Raw genomic sequence first — 23341 nt, forward strand, 5'->3', positions numbered from 1 at the left:
TAGAGAAAAGGCCCCAGAAAGGCGTCTTGGGTGCGATTCCCTGGCCAAGACGAATTTTCGGCAACGAGGAAGCTTTTTTTCTAAGAAATTCATACGAGATGTTCTTGTGGATACATGCTACAAATGAGTGGTTGTCAATTTGGCTTTCTTAAACCTCTTTTTCTTGAGCTTTGATATCTTCTGTTTTGCACCAGAATGGACACAGGGTGGGTTAAAGTTTTGAACCACAAAGGGTTAAGTGAGCCTTAACATTGATGCCTAAACACCATTTTTGCTGCAACATCGCTCATTGCAACATCGCCCTTCACGTGCTACAAGGAAATCCGCACCGTGTCTCATAAATGGTGACTTTGGCATCTCAGCCTGTGCCCTGTCGTAGTCTGCGCCAGCGTCATTTTGCAAAGCAAGAGCGTGCGTGAAATGTTAGCTTTGTATAAATAGCTTACGACATGTGAGCACACATGTGCTTACAAAAAGTGAGAAAGCACACAGGTGGTGTGATACTTGACTACTTATACTTGGAAAAAAATTCTTGCACCAGGAGGTTCGTTAGGCAACAGTTTTCCAATAGTAAGGTCATTCTGTGGTAACCTTGAGAGGTTGGCATAGATAGGGGCTCGAGAAATAATTGAAGCTGAAAATATTGCCCAGCTAGGTGATTCTAATGTGGGTGTCATAATAATAGTTTTTTTGATTGAAGAATTAAGTTTGCTTGGAAATATTTTCTAAAACTCAAAAAGTTTGAAACGTTCCATTCTCTGCCTGGGATTTCACCAACATGTTAAGCAGATGCTTTGCTTGCTGCAACTTCGCATAGTGTAGCACAATGTGGTTTTGATATTCTGGTGATTGCAAAGTTGTATGTATGCTGCATGCCTGTTTTATTAGATTTACTGCAATTAGGCTCTATGTGTGCCTTTTGCCATCTGTGTCGCTATTCTCTGCTGCCCTTATAATTGCAGTGTAGACCGCTTATAACACAAGTCGTGGGAGTCGCGAATATTCGTACTATAAGTGGTACCGCGCCATAACCAAACCAACCTTTTTCAAGGGCCGCACTTGCGCAAAATATGTTGAGCATGCAGCTTCGCGTGTCCGAGAATCGAAACATGCAATGCGTGATTGCTAAGATTTAAATTTCTCAATGCTAAAAGAATGTAACGTCCAAATAAGACACGCGTTGCCAATGGAATGAACGCAAAAGGGGCGGAGGAGTGTCTAGCAAATAAAAACACCATCGTGGAAATTCGCCGACTACCAGACAAGACAGCCTTGATTACCTATGCGCATTACACAGAAACTATGTCGAAGCACGTCCAGAATTTGAAAAACGCCAATCATTCGATTTCACGGGCGCGCACTCGATTTCGGACATCGCAATCGAATCACAAACCACTATTTGAGCGCTACACGTGCCGCCCTCTTTTTCATTAACTATATGCGTCCCTTCCCGTCAAGTGCGGCCAATGCAAAAAGTTTTGTTGGTTCGGTACCATGCCGCAACTCAGATTCATGCGACCGCTACCGATCGAAGCGCAACCAACGCCGATTAGGCCTAGCTTGCCGTTTAGTATGTTGTCGCGGAAAGTTTGTCCGAAACATGAAGATTTGGCATCGAAAATATCGCGCTAGCAGTGAACCAAGAACAGCGTGCGTCGATACGAAGTTCGCATTCACGGTCGGGAGATCAGCAATGACGGCAACTCGCCAAGCTAGTTTACGTACGACAGCACACTGGCAGCAAGAGTAAAAGCTCGAGTCATAAAACCGTAAAATGTTTTCAATTTACGGACGAGGAAGCAAACGCGATATTTGTTGCAAGCTCGATAACGACGACGCCTTTCTCGACAGGAAACTGTTGAGCGCATGCAGTAGATAAGGGCAGGATCGCACGTGCTACGTTGAGCGGCGGCGGCCGAAGCCACGCTAGTGACGTAGTACCACAGATCACCTATACACTACGATTGCAGTACGCTGCAGCCGCGTCGGCACCGGTGCAAAGGCTTATCGTTCACCGAGGCAACCGACCTTCTCCCTTACTTGGCGAGCCTACGCAGTGTCCAACTCTTTTTTTTTTTTTTTCATGTTCTTTTTCTTCTCTCCACTCTTCGTTTGTTCACTCGGTGTCCCCTCCTCCTCCGTAACGACCTCATAGTTCGCTCCCCAGCGGCGCACTCACCGCGCCTCCTTATGGAATCGCACTCGCTACCTCATTTGTCACAAACAATTTCCGGCAACTGTATTATAACCGGTCTTTCATCTTGAGGGACTGCACAATAAGCGGTATGCGTATACATGGTGTTCTATGGGAGTCTACACTGCATAATAACAATGAAGGGTAACTACAAAGATTTGTTTAAACTGTGGCCTTTTCCGAGCTTCAAATTATCGGCTTGTTTATTTTTCTACCTCAGTTCGTCGTGTTGCATTTGCTTAGCAGTGATTGCCTTATCCTCATTCATACTGTGACTTCTATATTGCTATAGAGTGTAGAAATCATTGCAAAAGACCTTGAAAATAATCAGCCTTTGTGCTCTAACGTCAACTAGATCTAGTATGTTAAAGGCTTATTTTTGTGCTGGGAATTAGGTGATACTGTTGAACCCCTTTAAAAGAGACGCCAGTGTGGCTACATTGAAATAGGGGCTGATGAGAAAATCCATATGAGGTGCCCTGCTTATATGAGACACCTCATATAAAAAATGAGAATTGCTCAACAGTGCATGTCTCTGATAAAGGGCTTCAACTGTTAATTGTAGTACTTGCAAATTTTAAAAAATAGTTGCTCTAAAATAAAAATTACTTCACTGGTTTGCTACATCGTTGCCCCACTAAGAGCTCTAAAAGAAGCTGTAGTGCCAGCATTGTCATGTATCAAATTCAGAATTACCACTGTGTTAGAAGAATGGGAGGGGCAGGTTTTTCTCTTAATTTTAGTATGAAAATGTCAATTAGGCTGAGGGGATGTGATGGTAAGTAAACGCGCCAGTAACCATACTCAAAGTGTATGTAACATAAAAACGTGGTACAGTCATAGTGGTAGTGGACACACATGTTAAAGGCTATCTCTCAGTATATACGATTCGCATTTTACAGGGTCATAGGCGAGTCCTGGTTCTTGAAAGTACAAGCAATGTCCTGTCGCATTATGCAGTTCTATGCAATCACCAAGCAGGTGAGTGATTTTGATGACATAAAACGTTTGTTGCCCTTTTATTGCAATTTGCAGTTTTTTGTTGTTATGGTCCTGTGATATCTTTGAAGCTTCTGTTGCAGCACTTTCTGTTGCAAATTTAACTAGTACTTTTAGGTGTGCTGTGTGAATAAAAAGGCCAACAAGTTTTTTGGAGGCAATTGTAATTAGTGGTCATTTTTACATGGGAAAAAAGGGACACTATACGGAAAAAGCATTTTACGCACAGCCCCGCAGGGGCACCTGCGCAAGTAGCTGTTGGTGTGTAGCAACACCACGGACCCGAGCTAACGGGGGAGTTTTGACTCCCTCCCACGCCTAGCCGTGCGTGGCTTTGCCGTGTCCGGGGAAAAGGGGATCCTGGAGGTTGAGCCGACGCTGGGTGATTGGACCATTAAGGCTCCCCGGCAGAGGCAACACACCCCTTTGGCCCCGGCTTCAAGTAGACGGCACCCCTGGGCTGACCCACCCAGGGGAAATCGGCAGTCGCCTTTTCCTATCTCTCTCTCCCTACATCTTCGTCTTTATCTCTCACTTTTTATCTATCCTGTCTTCTAGTCTTTTCCGTTTACTTCCAAACTTCCTGGCGGCTAGGGTTAACCTTGTGTAGTTACCCAACCTTGGGTAGTTATATCTGGTTATAGCGGCGATGTATGACTGGCACCTTCAAGTGTTCTCGCCGCCGCCGAACATGAAATGCACCACACGGCAAAATCCATCGCCGCCGAACATGAAATGCACCACACGGCAAAATCTTTCCCCCTTCTCAATGATCGGTCCCTGAAAAGGAACCGCACCGATGAAAGCTCCAAATGAACCGGAAGCGATTGTTACCACTTCCCACGCTTTCTAGTCATACACTCTCTGGCAGATGACGTCTCTGTTGCAGGACTGTCGGTTTTCCTGATAGCTAAAACCCTTGCTAACCTAATAGGCAAAAATTACGACGCAAAGAAACTGTCGTCCGGTGATCTTCTTGTTGAAGTAAGCCAGAAACAGCATGCAAACACTCTCCTTAAACAGAAGCAGTTCGCCCACCTGGACGTGTCTGTCACCCCCATCGCAGTCTTAACACTGTTCAAGGCGTCATTTCACAACGTAATCTGATGCGAGAAACTGAAGCTGACCTCCTTGAAGGCTTTCGAGAGCAAAGTGTAGTCGCCATTCGTCGGATAACCATCAGGCGAAACAATGAAGAAGTGGTGACGCCTCATATAGTATTAACATTTAACCGCTCCATCCTGCCAGAATCTGTGAAAGCTGCGTTCCTTCACTGCAAATTTTGCCCCTACATACCCAACCCTAGAAGGTGCTACAAATGCCAGAAATATGGACATGGGTCGAACATCTGTCGCGGAAAACAAACATGTGCAAAATGTGGTGATCATGAGCACCCAACCGAGAGCTGTACTTCCACGCAAACAGAGTGCCCCAACTGCCACGGGCCGCACGCAGCGTACTCGCGGACATGTGAAATTTTCAAAAAGGAAAAGGAAATCATCCAGATAAAAGTAATGGAAAACATCACATTCTCTGAAGCCCGGAAGAAGGTGTCGATCTTCTCCGGAAGAACGTGCGCTGACGCAGCGCGCCGGGGGGCCGAGCGGTGTCTAGTGACGGTGGGCACGCAATACAGCTTTGCTGATGCGTGCACATCTCTGCCCCCCACCAAGCAGCCACAGGCTGCACCAACCTTTCACGTCCCGGAGGTCGCACTTCATCAGACCCCAAAGACCACACAGACAACTGAGACATCTGTCTCTTCTGACAATCCTCCATTAGCTTCTGAGGGTTCACCGGAGGCAATGGAAGTGACACCAGGATACTCAGCGTCTAAGATGCTGACGGAATCCCCCCAAGTGAGGCGGGGCTCCATAGATCGCCTCAGAGGGAAAAGACACCCGCCAGTGAAGCCTCCTAATAAAGGCAGTGAAGTGTGAATAAGTCACGCTCTTTTCCTCATTCATAAAAATGGCTGCCGAAAATATCATCCAATGGAATTTCCGAGGCTTACTTAAGAACTTAGACGACATCTATGAAATATTTGCACAACACCAACCAAACATACTTTGCTTACAGAAAACACACCTAAAACCTACACACACTAGCCTTTTGAAAAGATATGTGGTATACCGAAAGGACAGACAGGGCACTGCCCATTCATCTGGTGGTGTCGCTATCGTGGTGCAGAAAGCAGTTCCGTCTCAAAGCCTCACTCTGGTTACTGACTTGGAAGCAGTGGCAATACGAACCATAATTTTTGGACGAGTAACAACCGTGTGTTCACTATACATTCCTCCAGACCACCAACTCTCTACTAAAGAATTTGAAACACTCATCGACCAGCTTCCGCATCCATTTCTGTTGGTTGGAGATTTTAATGCGCACCACCCTTTATGAGGATGTAGAAGAACGGATTCTCGAGGCTCCTTAATTGAAAACTTTCTGTTGTCCTCCGGCTCCTGTATATTTAATAAAAAACAGCCAACATACTTTAACGCAGCGCACAACTCATACACAGCAATAGATTTTGCTATTGGATCTCCTTCACTCTTGGCAACCACTGAGTGGGCTGTAATTCATAACCTCTATGGAAGTGATCATTTTCCTGTTTGTCTAAAGTACAAAGGAAATACCAGAACAATGACTGCGTATGTAACCAGCTTCCGAGAACAAGGTGCGAACTGAACTAAATTCCAAAAACTCTCAAAACTATCGCGCTCATCAATTGAAACCCTAGGCATCGATGAATCTGAAGCGTTGGTCACACTGCACATTATACAGGCCGCAGAGCAATTCATCCCACATACATCTAACAATACACGGAATAAAAGACGACCTTGGTGGAACTCTGAGTGCAAAAATGCTCGTGACAATCAAAACAAAGCATGGACAAAATTCCGCAGGTATCCTACAGTCGAAACCTTGGTGAATTTTAAGCGTGCAAAAGCAAACAGTAGACGTGTCCGACGAGAGTCTAAACGACAGAGCTGGCAATCCTTCCTCTCATCGGTGAACTCTTACACTGACACACATAAGGTGTATAACAGAGTAAGAGCACTCCAAGGGCACAGCACTCATCCGATGCCCCTTGTTAGTACTGCTGGTGATACACTGGAACACCAGGCAGATGCCTTAGGCCAACACTTGTATTTCAGCTCAGCACATTATACAGACTCCTTTAGGCGATACAAACTTGCCAAGGAACGTAAACCTATTCGTGATGATAGGCGATCGGCAGGAGGGTACAATGCTTCCTTTACTATAGGTGAACTAAAGGCAGCACTGGCAAAGTGCGGCAGCTCAGCAGCAGGCTCGGACAGGATTACTTATTGCATGCTGAAACACCTACACGAAGAAACGCTTGACGTCGTCCTCATTCTTTTCAACAATGTATGGTCCTCTGGGCGTCTGCCCATGACCTGGAAAAAGGCAGTTATCATACCCATTCTTAAACAAGGAAAAGAAGCCACACTTGCTGCTAGTTACAGGCCTATTGCGCTGACCAGCTGTTTGGGCAAGGTGTTCGAAAAAATGGTGAATCGCCGCCTTATGTATTACCTTGAATACAATGGCCTCCTTGATCGTCATCAAGCTGGATTCAGGTCTTGCCAGTCGACAACTGACCAACTGGTAGCATTTGAATCCTATGTCAGGGATGCCTTCATTCATAAACAGCACTGCCTATCTGTATTTTTTGACTTGGAGAAAGCTTACGACACGACATGGCGTTATGGCATTCTCCGTGACCTGCGATCTTTTGGAGTGTCAGGAAATATGCTGAATACTACTGAAAGCTACCTTTCTGATCGTACATTTGTGGTTCCTGTTGGTAATGCCTTATCGAAGTGGTTTACGCAAGAAAAAGGCGTCCCTCAGGGCGGTTTTTTTAGCTGCACACTATTCATCATAAAAATGAACTCCATAAGCACCATATTACCTAAAACAATCTCCTACTCTGTATATGTGGATGACATTCAGATCAGCTTCAAATCATGCAACCTAGCCACATGTGAACATCAGATTCAGTTGGCAGTAAACAAGCTGTCAAGCTGGGCAGACAAAAATGGGTTTAAGTTTAACTGCAACAAGACTGTTTGCGTACTCTTCTCAAAACTACGTGGCATAAGGCCACCCCAAACATTTCAATTAACGGACAAACCGTAACTACCAAAAAAGATCACAAATTTTTAGGTGTTGTGGTTGATGAAAAGCTCAGCTTTGTTACACATATCAAACAGCTACGACTTAAATGCTTGAAAGCCTTAAACCTGCTCAAGATTCTCTCGCATCAGTCATGGGGCACACACCGTGACTGTCTACTGAACCTTCTCAACAGTGTAGTGCTATCACGTATCGATTACGGCTCGGTGGTTTACGAGTCAGCTTCAAGATCTGCATTGAAGATGGTTGACCCAGTGCACCACCTTGGGCTTCGGCTGGCCAGCGGTGCTTTTCGAACCAGCCCGACAGCCAGCCTGTATGTTGAGACAGACCGGTGGTCACTAGAACGGCGACGTCAGTTTACAAGTGTCACGTATGCCACCAAGGTGCTTTCCCATGTTGACCACCCAGCTCGTGTGCTATTGCAGGATACATTGAACGCCCTCCTGTTTTTGAGGCGACCATCAGCTACGCCACCGTATCCCCTCAGAGTGGCCTCACACCTTGGAAATATGCACATACCGGTCTCCAATCTTCAACTAACCTCTCACAAGGACACTGTTGTGCCATGGGAAATGCAGGCTATCGATTGTGACTGGTCATTCCTAGAGGTAGGAAAAAATGGCCACCCAGTCGCAATCGATCAACACTTCAAGTACCTGCAGGCCAAATACAGGTGTGCTGAATATTATACTGATGCCTCCAAGTCCTCCGCAGTCGCATGTGCGGCACACGGTCCTGCTTTCTCTGAATCTAGAACAATGAGCGAACATACCAGTATATTTACTGCAGAATGCTATAGCATACTTTTAGCTGTAATGCACATTTTAAAGGAGAAAAAACCAGCCTCAATCATACACACAGATTCTCTCAGTGCTGTGACTGCGCTGTCCTCCACTAAGATACTCAAAAACCCAGTTACTAATACACTTAGAAAATGCATCATGTCAGCCCGCAAATCTAAGCTCAAAATCACGCTATGCTGGATTCCGGGACACTGCAACATTGCTGGCAATGAGATATCGGACAAACTTGCGAAGTCAGCAGCACTCCGCCCATCAGTTGACGTAGACACCATTCCGTATGAGGACCTGAGGCCACTCATCACATCCCGAATGCGTAGACAATGGCAAGAAGAATGGAACGCAGCAAATGCAAACAAACTGCACTTAGTAAAGCCAAGAATAGGAAGCTATGTGACTGAAAAACGTAACAGGCACCAAGAGGTTGTACTGTGCAGACTCAGGATCGGTCATACACATGCAACACACTCGCACCTTTTAAACAACTCTCCAGCACCACATTGTGCAAAATGTGGTAATGAGCTGTCTGTCGTTCACGTTCTAATTACCTGTCCGTACCTCGAACCAGAAAGACTGTGTCACTTTTCAAAGCTGTACAAATGTCACATTCTGCCTCATCCACAATTTTTTCTTGGAGACGATCCCTTGTTTCCCCCAAAAGTAGTCTTAAGTTTTTAGCTAGTGTAGGCCTCCTACATTCCATAACATATTCTCACTAATCCCAGCCTCCTTTCAATCCTGAGGTAACCGCTGAGACTTTTTTATCAAATGTCATGCAGCACGCACTCCTTGTCTTGACAAGGACTGTTGACGACACGGCATGACTTTGTAAAACCCATAAGCATAGCCCGTTTTAAACCCATCACACATAGTCACTACACCTAAGTTTAAGTCCTATACACTACTCTTTTATTCTTGCCACCCTGAGTAGACTTTTTATAATCAAATCGACCAAAAACCGTGTGTTTGGCGCTCTTTGGCCTGAGTTGCCCTTGCGTCACTAAAATCTACCATCATCATCATCATCATCATTTTACGCACATCAGTAAAGTACAATTTCACTGTTCTAGAAACACTGCTCTTACTGTGAGACGACACGTGGTAAGCGAGAAACCTTGTGGGAAAAAAAAAACACCAACACCAGTGCCGGTGGAGATGTCACTGAGATTTGCACAATAAACTCCGTGACGTCACACGTTCTACTGGGCCCTACGTAGTTTCTGATCAGTAACAATGGAGTACACTGTCATCTGTGGGCGCCATAGACGTAGCACACTTCAGAAAATTTTGTAGAGGCAATGTCGCGGAAAAATGAATAATACACTTTGAAATATTTGACGTTGTAGTGTACACGTATCTCAAAGCAGTACAGCCACTAGTGTGGGTCCGGTCTTAGCGAGCCGCAGGGCACGCGTTAACCGTCGCCATGGGGAGAACATGGTACTGCTCAAGGTCCTAGCACTTTATTGCCTGCGACAGCACCAAAACGCAGTAGAAAGCTCGTTGCAAAAAGGGGCTGCGAGAAAGCGAATGAGCTTATCTATGTCACGGTCAAGAAGTACTACACAGGGTGTCGTAAGCACATCTCCGTGGGCAAAAGTAGTTCACGGTGACATCGTGACAACAGGGTCCGGTCGCTCGAGCGAAGGCAAAACTCCGCTCACGTTTGCTTCGAGAGATATGGGTCGGGGTAGTACGACCATGCGCAATGACACTGCATCGCTCTTGGGCCTAGCATTCGAAAAGGGGTAACAAAAGGTGAGCGTGAACCGCGGGCGCAAGGTGCCGTTGGCGAAGTCCGACAAGCCCAAAACAATAGGAGCTAACGGACAGAAAAGAAATGCGTGCTCATTCTAAGCTGTCCCGGAAAGATCTGACTCACTCCCGACGCACGCGAAACGTACCGAGAGACTTTGCGCACAGTGTCACAGTCGACATTCGCTACTGGGTAAGAGGGGTCTCGCTCCCCCGCGCGACTCACTCCCGCTCCCCCAGCACGACAGACCGCCTAGGAGGGAAGAGTCATGTCAGTACATGAGAACGGCGGAAATAGGTGGCAAAGCCTGCGCAATGGCGGCGGGCTAGCTTCAATTCCCACATTCCCCTTTCCTAAATTTGCCCTTTACTGGTCTGCAAAGGCAGCTGGACGTCACCGATGCAGTTAAAATGACACTGCTATGAGCAACAGCTAACCTCAGTCTAGCCCTGTAACAGCAGCCCCCAAAAAATGATGACAAACAAGAAAACATTAATAACAAAATAAACACAAGACACTATAACATGTTTGCGAGAAACAAAAAAAAAGAGCAAAGGAAGTAAGCTAGAGTTTGTGGTGTGGAGGCAGGATAGCTTCCACTGCGCGAAGGGGCAGCAAAGCGTGATAATGTCGACTGGGTGCGATGCCCGTCTGCGAGGTCAGAGGGATGGAAGGGGCTCTGATGGCTCGTGGATGCTGTCGATGATTGGTCAGCGTGTCCAACGAACGCCGCTCCAGGTTGGTTTTGGAGGCCCCCGCATTGCTCGATGGGTGATGGGGGAACCTCGCTGGGAAGCTGGGCCTCTCCAGGGATCAGGGAGGCTAAACCGGAATTGGCTTCCAGGCATCCTGGTGTTAACAGGCAGCATATAGCTGCTATCACCTGGCCTCGCGCATGAGCCAAAGTGGAAGGAGGCAGCAGGGCTTCTTGGGGATGGCCAAAAGCAGGGCACTGCTGGACTGTCTGATGTCGGGATACGTCAGGGCCCTGAGCACCTCTAGTGTCCACGTTGATGGAGTGACACCACGACGCGCACTCTCCCCGGACACGCACATAAGCGTCACACACCTACACACGCACATAAGCACGCACAAAGACACCGCTGATGACTGCGCAAGCGAATGCGCAAGGCGTCCTTCGTCCCTCTCCCCACGCATCAACACCAATGTAGTAAGTTCACAACTCCCCTCCATGGTAGACAAAATACAGCACAATAAATGTACAGAGCAGAAATGACACTTAGTATCAGGCAAAAAGAACATAAAAAATAAAATACAAATGAACACTTAAAAAAGAAACACTGGCAGCAAACTGGGCGGGGCAGACTTCTTTACGAGAACAGGCCGTAAAGAAGCTAACCTATACTGAGGCTAGACAGTAAACTGAGGGCCTTCGGTTGGAAAAAAAAGTCCGCCGTCTGGCGCGAAATGACAAAGGTGACAGCTTCCTCAGATTATACTGATACGGGGTCTGAATGCGGTCTGCCGCTCTGGGTGAGCCTCGTTGCTTGCGCGAGCTTGTCAGACCGTGATACAAAGGGTGTCAGGTCTACGATATGGGCATGGCTGAGTTTTCCCGAATGGGGATCTTTTAGCAAGTACGCGTGTGGAGACCAAGCTTTGTCCACTCGCTATGGACCAAGCCACTTAGGAGCGAGCGAGGTTGAGAACCCCTTACTCGCATTGCTAAGAGCGTGGTTACGCTTCAAGACAAAAACACCCACCTCAAAAACTAGGTCGCGATGCTTGCGGTCATATTGGGCCTTCTGCTGAGCCCTGAACGACGCCAAACTTTGTCTTGCTTTGCAGAAAGCTCCAGAAAGCCTGTCATGAAGTTTCGACACGTAAGTAGAGCAGTCTGCCTGCGTCTCCTCGTCCTCGAGCTGGCATTTAATGACGCTGGTCACTAGATCTGCCAACTCCTTTGGGAAATTTAAAAAGGCGGGCGAGAAACCAGTTGAGCGACTCTCGGATGTTCGAATAGCGAATGCGAGCTCACTCAAATGGTCTGTCCAGTCTCTTTGACTTTCGGTAAAGGCCTCCAACATTGGTTTGAGCGTACGATTGACGTGCTCCATCTAATCTGACTGGAGTTGGTAGGTTAAAAGTAGCGCAGATCCATTCCGAGAGAAAGGCACATGACACCAAACACACGAGCAGTAAAATACGGTGTCCGTGATGAGCCTTTCCGGGAAGCCAAATTGACAAAAAACTTCTTGCAGCTTCCAGAGAACCGCTCGCGCTGTCACCTTCAGAAGAGGGAACAATTTCACCCCCTCCGAAAAGTGATCAATGCCATCAGGTGAATTAACCCCTGCTTACTTTTGCAAAATGGGTCTATTAGATCGCAGGTGGTCACTTGCCATGGACGTTCACTGACAATCGGTTTCATCAGACTGGACGATTTGCCACCCCTTGATTTCACCGTTTGACAGACGCAGCAAGAACGACAGTAGTGAAAAATGTCACGCTTTATGCCGGGCCAGGTCACAATGCGGCTCAGTTTTGCAAAAACTTTCGAGCCACTCGGGGGACTAGCCATGGGTTCGTTTTGAAAGGATTGCAACAGTGCAGCTCTGAGACTTTTTGGCATAACCACCTTAAAGGGGCAGACTCATCTTAGACATGTTTTGTTTATTTCTTCACTGATCTTGATAAAAATGCACAGGCTTGTGCAGTTTTTTCTTCTGATATCAAATATGTAATTACTTTTCCTGCAACTCATTTCTTTCCTGAGAAAACTCAAGTTCACCTCCTAATGTTTAAGGCTACCATAGAAAAAAAAAGTGCTTAATTAAAAGTGATATTTAAGATACTGAAACGTAGACTGATGACTGGAGATTGAAAGTATGCAAGAGTTTTTTTGTTTTTTTTTTGTTTTTTTGAGTATTTAACAGCAAAATCAACTTTCCATTTTCAAAAGTAGCTTTAATTGTGTCACTCTTTTGATGAGTAACCAATTAAAAAAGGCTTGTGCTCTAATTTCTGCTCTCATACTTGCATTCTAAACACGTTGTGGGAATCTAGGCTAGCCCACCGCCTTTGCGCGAGCTTTGCCGTCTCTGCATTCTCATGTCCTGACATGACTCTTTTTTCCTCCGTGGTTTTCCGGGCTTGGAGAGGGAGGAGTGACGCTTAACCCCTCTCACCCGGTAGCGGATGTTGACTGTGGCACCCGCCGCGCGCAGAGTCTCCCGAGAAAGTTCGCGCGCGCGTGTCGGGAGTGAGAGAGACCTCTCCGGGGACGACATGGGGGTAAGCACGCTTTTCTTTTCCACCCGTCAGCTCCCTTTGTTTGGGGCTCGTTCGGACATCGCCAACAGCACCTTCCGCCCGCAGTGAACGCTTACCTTATGTCGCCTCACCTTCTGAACGTTAGGCCGAAGAGTGGTGCAGTGTCTTAGCACGTGGCCAGGCTGCGCCAACTCGTATCTTTTGCTTGCTGCGAATGTTTCTGCGGCCCACTCAGGACCGAAGCAACTGTCGTTTCCATCGGTGTCACGGGTTCGCTCTCAGCATCGTGGCCTTCGGAAAGCTCCCAAGCTCGGCCGCTTCGCGGTGTGCCACTTAGCTGAATAGCAGCCAAGGTTCGTCCGTATGAAACTCACCCTTCTCGCCGAATGGCGGCGAAGTCGCTGTTTCACCCCAGATGCTTGTATGTGCAAAGGCACCGCTAGCGGCTGTCACATTGGGACCAAGGTTCTCGGCAGACAATGGGGCACGATATGGCGCGTCAGCTAACTCGTTGGTGCTCCTTTTTCTATACTGCACTGAAAAGTCATAGTGCTATATCAGGAGAACACAGCGCGCCGGCCTGCCGGCAGGCTTACAGGGTCACGAACCACGTACTTCGTCTCATCAAGGTAGACGTTAAACTTCCGTAGTGCAAACACGATGGTAAGGCACTTCTTTTCGGTCATGGAATAGTTTTTCTCCGCAAGAACCAAGGAGCGGCTTGCAAAGGCCAACGGCTGCAAGACACCATCCTATTCCTGTAGAAGAACGGCTCCTACACTCAGATCGCTCGAATCACTTAGTACAACAAATGATCTTGTCAGGTCGGGGAGCTTGACCTTCGCCATCTCCGCTGTGACATTAGACAGTCGGCAAAACGCCTCCTGCTGCTCAGGTCTCTATTGCCACTCAACAGACTTTCTCTAGAGCTTACTCAAGGGTGCCTACAGTCGGGCACAGGACGGAATGAAGGAACGGTAAAAGTTAACCATTCCCAAGGAGCGGCAAAGGCCATTTACGTCCTTGGGCATGGGAAAATCGATGATGGCTCGAAGTTTCTGCATATTTGGCTCAATGAAGCCTTCGCCCAGCATAAACCCGAGTAACTGAATACGGGTCTGCGCTAATTGGACCTTAGCAGGATTTAACATCATAACAGCTGTCCTCACCCTCTCGAGCACATCAGCAACATGAACAAGTGCTTTTCGAAGGTTCGTCAATAAATCACAATGTCGTTGAGGTAGCACATGCAGTATGACTGCTTTGCTTCTTCGAGAACGCGGTCCGTTAGTTTTTGAAACATCGTAGGAGCATTGCAAAGACCATGGGCATACGAGTGAACTCGAACAACCCTCTGTCGGACGTGAACGCAGTTTTGCACTGGTCACGCTCTGCCATCTGAACCTGTATGTAACTTTTAGAGGCGTCAAGCATGGTAAAGTAATGTGCATCACCCAGGTTTTCTATGATAGAGTTTATCAGGGGGAGCGGATAGGGATAGGCATCCTTACGAGTCACTCCATCCAGACGGCGATAACCTACGCACAGGCGATGACTGCCGTCTTTCTTAGGCATCAGCACGATTGGAGACGCCTAGGAGCTAGACGAGCGGCGAATAATGCCAGCCGCAAGCATGTCGTCATGCAACCTGTCGATAATCTGCCTTTTGGCGAGACTTATAGGCCTGGGATTACACTTTAAAGGAAGCGTGTCGCCAGTTTCAATCACGTGGCTCACAAAATCGGTGCAGCCCGGTTTATCCGTGAAGAGCTCATCGTACTGGTGTAACAGTGTTGACAGCCGAGCCTTTTGTGTGTCATCCAACTGAGTTGCACAGGCGACAAAAAGATGTAGTGCCTCTTCGTGTTGTGTCGGTCGGTCCAAACAGGGGTTTCGAGCTGACGAGTGCATAATGCCAGGGTACGACCCCGAAGCTTGCGCGCGACACGGTTCGTGCCGTGTCTCTCGTTCCTGAAGGGGACTGTGAGAGAATAAATGCATAGAGCAGGGGCTTAGCCCCTAACTCTGCGCATGGCACGTTTCTGTAGCAAAGGCAACGGTAAGTGCCGGCGGGCTGATGAAGGGCTTGAGCTGGCAAAATGGGCCATCACAATATCCGCCATTCGCAATGTCCACAACGATCCTGGTTTTAAGGAGAAAGTCCCAGCCGAGAATCACTGGAACATTGAGCCCTGAAAGATGAACAAGACTGCGGCGTCTCATTCGATCTCCCCATCTGGCAGTCAACCTTGCAGTGCCTGCCGAATGGGCCATGCCTTTCGCAAGGGTTAATTTCGTTCGGCTGTTCTGCAAGCGCACTGAGTGCGTCTGCAAGTGGGACAACACCTGCTCGCCAAACAACGAAGCGCTAGTGCCCGTGTCCAGCAACGCCGAAAATTCACGGTCGGCAGTATTGACCGGAATGAACGGCGCGTGCTCATCAGCATGAAAAGTGCTTGCCCTGCCTACCGAGGGAAGAAGCAAAGGTTCAGTCGCTCGTGCATTCACGAACGACCCGCAAACTTGTTTCCCTGCCTCGCAGAAGGCCTGGATCCGGTGCACTCCCTTGCTATGTGCCCGCTTTAATGGCAGCGGTAGCAGCGCACTGCATCACAGTCTGTTTTTCTAGACGGAGTAGCCTCTAGCTTTCGTGATCGGCTCGCAAGGTTATCGCAAAAAACGTTTCTGCGAGCGTCACCTCACACATTACGTTGGGTCGGAAAGCGTCTCTGTGTGAAGGTTTCAGGTGGTGTAGCGCAGGCTGCTCTCCTTTCATGCGTATAGGGATCAAGAGCGCGATCGCTCAACTCCCACGCACAGCCAGTGGTGGTAGTGGTTGGAAGATGAGAAAAGGCACCTAATTTCTGCAACCTGGTCGGGAGCACGGCGCAGTGCCTCACACAGCCGGTTACAGCCGCAAAGGCGGCGCTGAGAGGCTGTTGCCAGTGGGGAAGGGTCATGGCCCCTCTCTAAGCGCAGCGTGGCTCAAGCGCATCACTGGCTAGCAGCGGCAGGCCATAGGCACGCGCAGCTAAAAGGTCGGCTTGAATGCGCTTCATCGCCGCGGCCAACTTCTCCAAATCACGGAAGCAGCCGCCGTGCAGGCATGCCGAAAAAGACGGATGTGCCTGCCGTATCACCCGTTCCACATGCTCCTCGTTCAAGGCTCAGCGATAGAAAAAACTTATCCATCGCACGTACATACTCTTGTAAAGACTCCTCAGGAGCTTGTGTATGCAGCACGAGCTCTCGTCGCATCCCACTTATGCAGTCAGCAGGTAGGAATTCTCCCAAAAAGCCCGTGCGAAATTCCTCGAGGGTTGCTACACGGTAAACGGTTAGCTGATACCATCTTGCCGCCGTGTCAGTCAGAACAGCTGGAACAACACGTTCGAGCGCCGCGCCACCTGATCATCCAAACTCATTGCTCATTGATAACGTGGCAGAGTCTAGGTAATCTTGGACGGTGAGCGGATCACCATATCTGCTGTAGGTTGGCACAGGCAACATAACAGCTGGGTGACCGCTTTTCAGACCAGCCGAAAGTGTTTGCACAGCTCCCAATAGTGCTTGGATTATCTGCACGCTGTTTTGCAGTAACGTCTACGTCATCGCACCGGCTTCACAGGAAACCATTGGTGCGTTAGCGGCGCAGTCGAGCGAAGGTGAGCAGTCTCCCAGCTCGATCAGTGGGGCGGTTTCATATGGACCACCGCCCAGCGCGCCACTCCCAGAGCAAAAGAGCCTCCTTGTTGGATTTGCCTGCTGTTGAACATAATGCACACTTGGTGCGACTACCGTCGATAATTCAGGGGCCTGCTCAGTGTGCATTTGAAGTGTTGGTTGCACGGCTGATGGCGGGCAAAAGTCAGCGAGGGTCAAAGCCTGTGCCCCGTCAATTCTGTAAGAAACCGACTGCGATCACTGTGCCGACGAACTGCCATGCATGCCAAAGGGCGCATTAGCAGTCGAAGGTGCTTGTGCGTACTGTTCGGGTAGGGCAAGAGGCCCATTCCGAAACCACGCACCAGCTCCAAAGGGAGCGGATAGGCGCCTTATGTCTTCACCGCAAAAGTGGTGGCGACATGGACGGGTGCCGAAAGGTTCCTGTCAATAGAGGCAATGGCCTCCTTGTGCAAAGCAGCATCCACTAAAAAGGACAGCAGACCAAAATCTCGCGAAGCAGACATGTTGCGATGAGGCCGAATCGTGCAGGCGAACTGACTCGCTAAGAGCAGTCAAAAGCTTAGTGCTTTTGATACCGTGTTGGGTGCCGGTGTAGTGTACGCATATCCCAAAGGAGTACAACCACTAGCGTGGGTCCAGTCTTAGCAAGCCGCAGGGCACGCGTTAACCGCCGCTGTGGCGAGAACACGGTACTGCTCAAGGTCGCAAGACTTTATTGTCTGCTGCAACACCCAAACCCTGTGGAGAGCCCGTTGCAAAAGCACGGCGGGAAAGCAAATGGGCTTATCCGCGCCACGGGTGAGAAGTACTACACAGGGGTGCCACGAGCACGTCTCCATGGGCAAAAGTTATTCACGGTGACACCGGGACAAAGGACCCGGTTCACATTCCATTACACCAAGCAATGTTTCTCCGCACAGAACAACTTTTTAACATTGCATGTGTTCTGAGCTTCTTAAGGGGGGGCGCGGCAAGTAAAGTGCCGATTTTGGTCAAAATATGCGATTTTCTGATTTATTTTTTTTCGTAATCTTCAGACCTTCAACTTCCTTGTTCTAAAATATTACAGCGAAACGTGCGCTACAAATCCCGCAAATAGTGTTTTTGCCGAGGCTAGTCGCCGAAAAGTGCGAAAAAAAAGCCCCTGAAACGGTGTTGTTCACGCCGCACAAACGCGCCAAGTTGTTGACCGTGGGCCGCCATTTTGGTAGCTTTGGAAAGAGGAGAAAGCCGGCTTCCCGATGGTCGCGGTCTCGTATTTCGCCGAGTGAAAATAAAAGCGCGAGGAGCAAGTAAAAAAACGAAAACGAAGAACGGCAATTGGCTGCGCGGGTCACGTGGTAGCAGGCGCGACCTCTTACTGGTCAAAGCTGCGCCGCGCACCTTGGCAACCTTGGAAGCGCGAGCGCATCTGCGGCCGCCGTGTCGAGAATCATCCGGCGTGCGCTTCGTTTTTTGCCAGTTTGCTGTTTTTGTGATAGTTCGCGTGCTTTTTTTACCAAGCTTTGTTTACATCGGTGGTCTCTTCTGAGTGCTTGCTCATACTGCGGTGCTATGTTGCTGCAAAAAAAAGTTCCGGAGCGTCCACAAGTACGGCAAGCGTCGGAAAGCTTGGAACAAAGGGCAGACGACTGCGGCTGCCGTCCCAGTCGCAGTTCCGGACGGAGCATGCTCTTCAAGCGTCACGGAGCCTCTACTCAGACCCTTCGCTGATTGTTGTGAGGCCGAGAGTGTGGAAGGTGCCACATCGTCGTATGTCAGACCGCCGGATGCCGTCGACCGTGATGGACGCTCTCGCGAACCCGATTGCGGTGGCACCGCGTCGGCAGCCGTTGCAACTCCGGGCGTGCGCGCGTCGAACATTCTATCGCGAGTTTCGGCCCAGATTCCGAGCAGTGAAGAAATCGCGCAGCGGGCGCAGACAAGGCGGGATGTTTTGGATGCCGTAGCATCGAAGTCCGCTTCAAAGCGGAAGCTCGAGCTTCTGAACGAAGGCTGCGACGAAAATGACGGCGGTAAGGACTCCACATTCTTCATTGTAAATAAGAAGATGCTGAACGGTCTGCTTTCGTCAGTAAAGTGCAACAAGTGCGACGAAGGGTCGATACGCCTCGAGACTACGCACTGCCTTGGACTCGCGGCGAGGATGGAACTTTTTTGTGACAATTGTGGCAGAGTGAACAGTGCGTGGTCGTCCCCGAGGTGCTCCGGGCAACAAAAAACGAACCCCTTTGAGGTAAACGTGCGTGTTTTGAGGGCTGTGCAGTCAGTTGGCAGAAAACAATCTGCCATAAATGACATTTTTTCTGCGATGGACATTTCGCATCGAGCACTGCACCACAAGTCCTACCAGAGACTGCAAAGGAAGTACAGCCACCCTGCCACCACATCAGCTGCCACCCGCATTGAAGCAGAAAGTGCACAGAAGGTGCATGACATTTACAAGGACCTAGGAGGAGTGCCAGGCAACATTGACGTCATTTACGACGGCACGTGGATGACGAGGGGGCACAGAAGTCATATTGGCGTGGGCTGTGTAATCGAGCTGTACACAGGCTTGGTCTTGGACCACTGTGTCCTGTCCAACTACTGCCAAGGCTGTGCTGTTGGCCCCAAGCCTGGTGACGACAACTATGAGGAGTGGCTTGAGAAACACAAGCCACAGTGCCAAAAGAACACCGATGCTAATGCAGGCCAAATGGAAGTAGAAGCAGCTAGGATCATGTTTGAAAGATCGTTTACCAAGTACAAGCTTCGATACATCAATGTGCTCTGCAACGGTGACAGCCGTACGTACCTTGCCCTCACGCAAGACAAGGTGTATGGCTACATGGTGATTAAGAAACAGGAGTGTGTGAACCATGTGAAAAAAAGAATGGGCACTTCCTTGCGCAACCTTCTTGATGAGCACAAATCCAAAGGCCGAGGACTGAGCATGGGTGGCAAAGGCCGGCTGACGCAGGGCCTGATAAAGAAGTTGACGAATTATTATGGCTGGGCCATTAAGAGCCACCCCAACGATGTTCCTGGCATGGAGAGGGCCATCATGGCCACTTATTACCATGTAACATCCACAGACCAGGATCCACACCACAACCTGTGCCCAAGTGGGACTGACTCCTGGTGCCCGCACAATCAGGCATTGGCCAAGGGAGAGCCGCTGCCGCCTCACAAACATAAACTGCCCCCTCACGTGCGAGTGGCACTGCTGCCAATCTACAAGCGCCTCTCGAACAAAGAGCTCCTTGAAAGGTGTGCGCAGGGAAAAACCCAGAACGCTGTGGAGAGTATGAACAGCCTCATTTGGTCACTCCAGTCCAAGAGCCAGTTCGCCTCCCTTCGAAGTGTGGAAAGTGCAGTTGCAGATGCAGTCTGCCGTTTCAATGGTGGATGCAAGAGTGCGCTGCAAGAGATCACTGCTCAACTGGGCTTCAATCCAGGAGACTGCTCTTTGCGGCGAGCAGCCGAAAAGGATGCCAAAAGGGTAAAGAGGGCTCAAAAGGCGCATTGTTCCACGACAAAGAAGCGCAAAACTGGGTTGCGCTCTACAGAGGCCAAGGCCACAGCATCTCAGGATTACTGCCCAGGAGGATTCTGAGTGTTTTAGGCATGTTGTGAACTTCTAAACAAGAGTGAACTTTCAAAGTCAGTTTTCTCAACTCTTGATTTTCGCCTATGTGCCTTCGCTAGAACATCCGTCATTTTCTAACAAAGACTGATAGAGTCGTTCCGTTTTTTGCACTAGGCTCAGGAGGCCTTTAGCAGTGCAATAAAGCTTTATCTCTCTTCTTACTCATCATTTAAAATTTTTAGAACACATTTTATAATTACTGCGATGTGTGCGCAAAACAACATTCATGTTTTGGAAATTTTATTTATGGTTACAAGAACTAGAAAAATCAACTAATAGCTTCTTTGCACAAGTTGATGCTTTGGGAACATAATAATATGAAAAAATAATTTCATTTAGCAATAATTATCTCTTTAAGTGTGAAGAGCATTAATTAGTATAATTATGCTTGTAACTCAAAAAGTACAAGAGGTATTTGAAAACGGTTTTCATATTTGGAATCCTCACAATCATCCACATACACACACCAAATTTCATCACAAACAGTACATTAATAAAAAAATTAGTTTTACTTGCCACGTCCCCCCTTAAAAGAGACTTACGGTGCAGGTTATTGTCCCAAGAGACTCGTAACATGGCATCCCCTGTGAGACTGGTGTTGTGAGATCTCGTATTGCTGCATCTTTGCGCGCTATCATCAAACGCTTTAAAGCGCCATCTCCCGACCGGTCCCATCGCTCATTCATCCTTCATGATGGTGTACTACACTTAAATCTCTTTATAAAAGGCATGCCTCAGGTAGCGATTTTCGTCTTATATACGAGATGTCTCTTATAAGCAGGGTAACTCGTATGCACGTTTTTATCAACCTGTATTTTACTGTGGGCACACTGGTGTCTCTTATACCCATTTGTTTCTTGTAATAATGCCTCTTATAAAGGGGTTTCGACTGTATACTGCAAAAATCTTACCCAGATGGACCAGCCCTGCTGCTTGTCACTACGAAACACCTTCACTCAGCAGTTCTCTGCGAACTTCATGACATTCCACCTGCCGGTCGCCTTGGTGTGTCACGCCCTTACGACCGTATCCACCGACGCTTCTTTTGTCCAGTGCTTGCACGCTCAGTCAGATACATTGCGGCTTGTGAGAAATGTCAGCACTGCAAAACACCAGTTGACGCGTCCCGCCGAATTACTTTAATCACTTTGCATTTTGTCAGAATCGTTCTTCCGTGTTGGCTTAGATCTACTTGGCCCTTATACCTTGTACAGTCGAATCTCGATAATTCGAACTCGAAGGGACCCGAAAATTTGTTCGAATTAATGAAAATTAAATAAACAGAGGGCTCTCAATGCAGTGGCGCATGTGTATTGAGCTGACACACGAGGGAAAAGGTTCAGGAGACTTACATTTATTCACAAATAACAAGACATCCATCATTAATTGAAGTAATCGGTGATGCGCGTCTGGACATGTTTGCCTTGCAGCGAGTCAATCAATTTCGCACGCAGATTGCAAAGCATTTCTACTTCGGCTTCAACATTCTCCTGGCAAAAGAAGTTGCGCGCGGAAATGTCCAGCACCGACACCCTCTAAAGACGACGACAACAATGACTGCGTAGCGGACCCGTAGCATGGACAGCACGTGACGAGAAAGGAGAAGCGTTTTCACGTGGAGAGAAGCAGATCGGCATTCGAGACATGGAGAAAGGAAAAACTCTTTGCTTCCTCCGTGATTTGAGGGAAAACCAACACTGCACGTCAGATTTTTTCTTTCTTTGCTCTCTTCACGTGCGTCGTTGAAAGGAGAGGGATTATTACGTGGCAGGGACGGGAAGGGGGAAGAATGGCACCGGCGCGTGAGAGACCCCCCCCCCCTTCCTCAAAGGCGCAGAGCCGTGCTCCCGCAAGGCGCAAGGGCTGGAGAAGATGGTGCATTTTTCCTTTCCTTCAACCACATAACCAACCTCGCGACAGCTTTTTTTTTTTTTCCTCTCTTTGCCCACGGCGTCGGAAGGAGAAGGGTTTTTATCTGACAACGGCACGTGGCGGGGGGCGGAAAAGGCAGAAGCGTGACACAGGCACGCCGAACTTCGGCATTTGAGAGAGAGCAAACATTCCACCGCAGCCTTTTCTTTCCTTTTCTTTTCCTTCACGCGCAGTATTGAGGTGTCGTAGGTGCTGTCGCGGGATTGAGCGGGGTACTGAGAGCATTTTCGGAGCACGGTATGTTCCAATTAACCGTCGCATGTTCTTGTGCATTCGAATCACCGGATGTTTTCGCCCATTGGAATACACATATATTTGACGGGACCTCATCGTCAGTTCGAATTAACCGGAAGTTCAAATGAATGAGATTCGACTGTATTCCTCTGGCAATAGGTGGATAGCTGTAGCCACAGGCTACGCCACATGCTAAGCGATCACACGAGCTCTTCTGACAAGCTTTGCCCCAGACGTTGCTGATTTCTTCCTAGATTTGCAACATGGAACTTCACACCAGCTAATCATAGACCGTGGCTGTACCTTTCTACCAAAGGTCATAGCCCACATCCTGCAGTTATGTGAAATAAGGCACAAGCTCACTATGTAATGCCATCCGCAGACAAATGTACTCACAAGCGTCTGAATCGAATACTTTTCAACATGCTTGTGAAGTATGTTTCATCAAACTGCTCTGACAGGGACTTTGCTTTACTGTTTGCTACACTGGATGTAGGGCTTACGCACCTACATCCAGCTATGATGACGCTTCAGTCGAAAGCTTCTATGAAGACGTGGAATCGGCAATGAGTAAGGTAAAAACGCAGTATACTATACTGATGGGAGACTTTAATGCAAAGGTAGGGAAGAAGCAGGCTGGAGGCCAGGCAGTAAACGCCAGAGGAGAGCTACTAGTAAAATTCACAGAATGCAATAATTTACGGATT

At 48.4% G+C, this 23341-nt stretch overlaps 1 protein-coding gene across 3 annotated transcripts in view; it reads left to right on the top strand.

The window, feature by feature from the left end:
- The window catches only part of Mms19 (MMS19 nucleotide excision repair protein), a 252136-nt gene that overhangs the window by 55527 nt on the left and 173268 nt on the right, over positions 1–23341 (top strand). For all 3 annotated transcript variants that reach the window (XM_075876298.1, XM_037426866.2, XM_037426865.2), the window contains exon 13: positions 3097–3175. In XM_075876298.1, coding sequence (XP_075732413.1) covers positions 3097–3175 — 79 coding nt within the window. The remainder of the gene's footprint in view (positions 1–3096; positions 3176–23341) is intronic.

Source organism: Rhipicephalus microplus, chromosome X (assembly GCF_043290135.1).
Source record: "Rhipicephalus microplus isolate Deutch F79 chromosome X, USDA_Rmic, whole genome shotgun sequence".
Classification (NCBI taxonomy): Eukaryota; Metazoa; Arthropoda; class Arachnida; order Ixodida; family Ixodidae; genus Rhipicephalus; species Rhipicephalus microplus.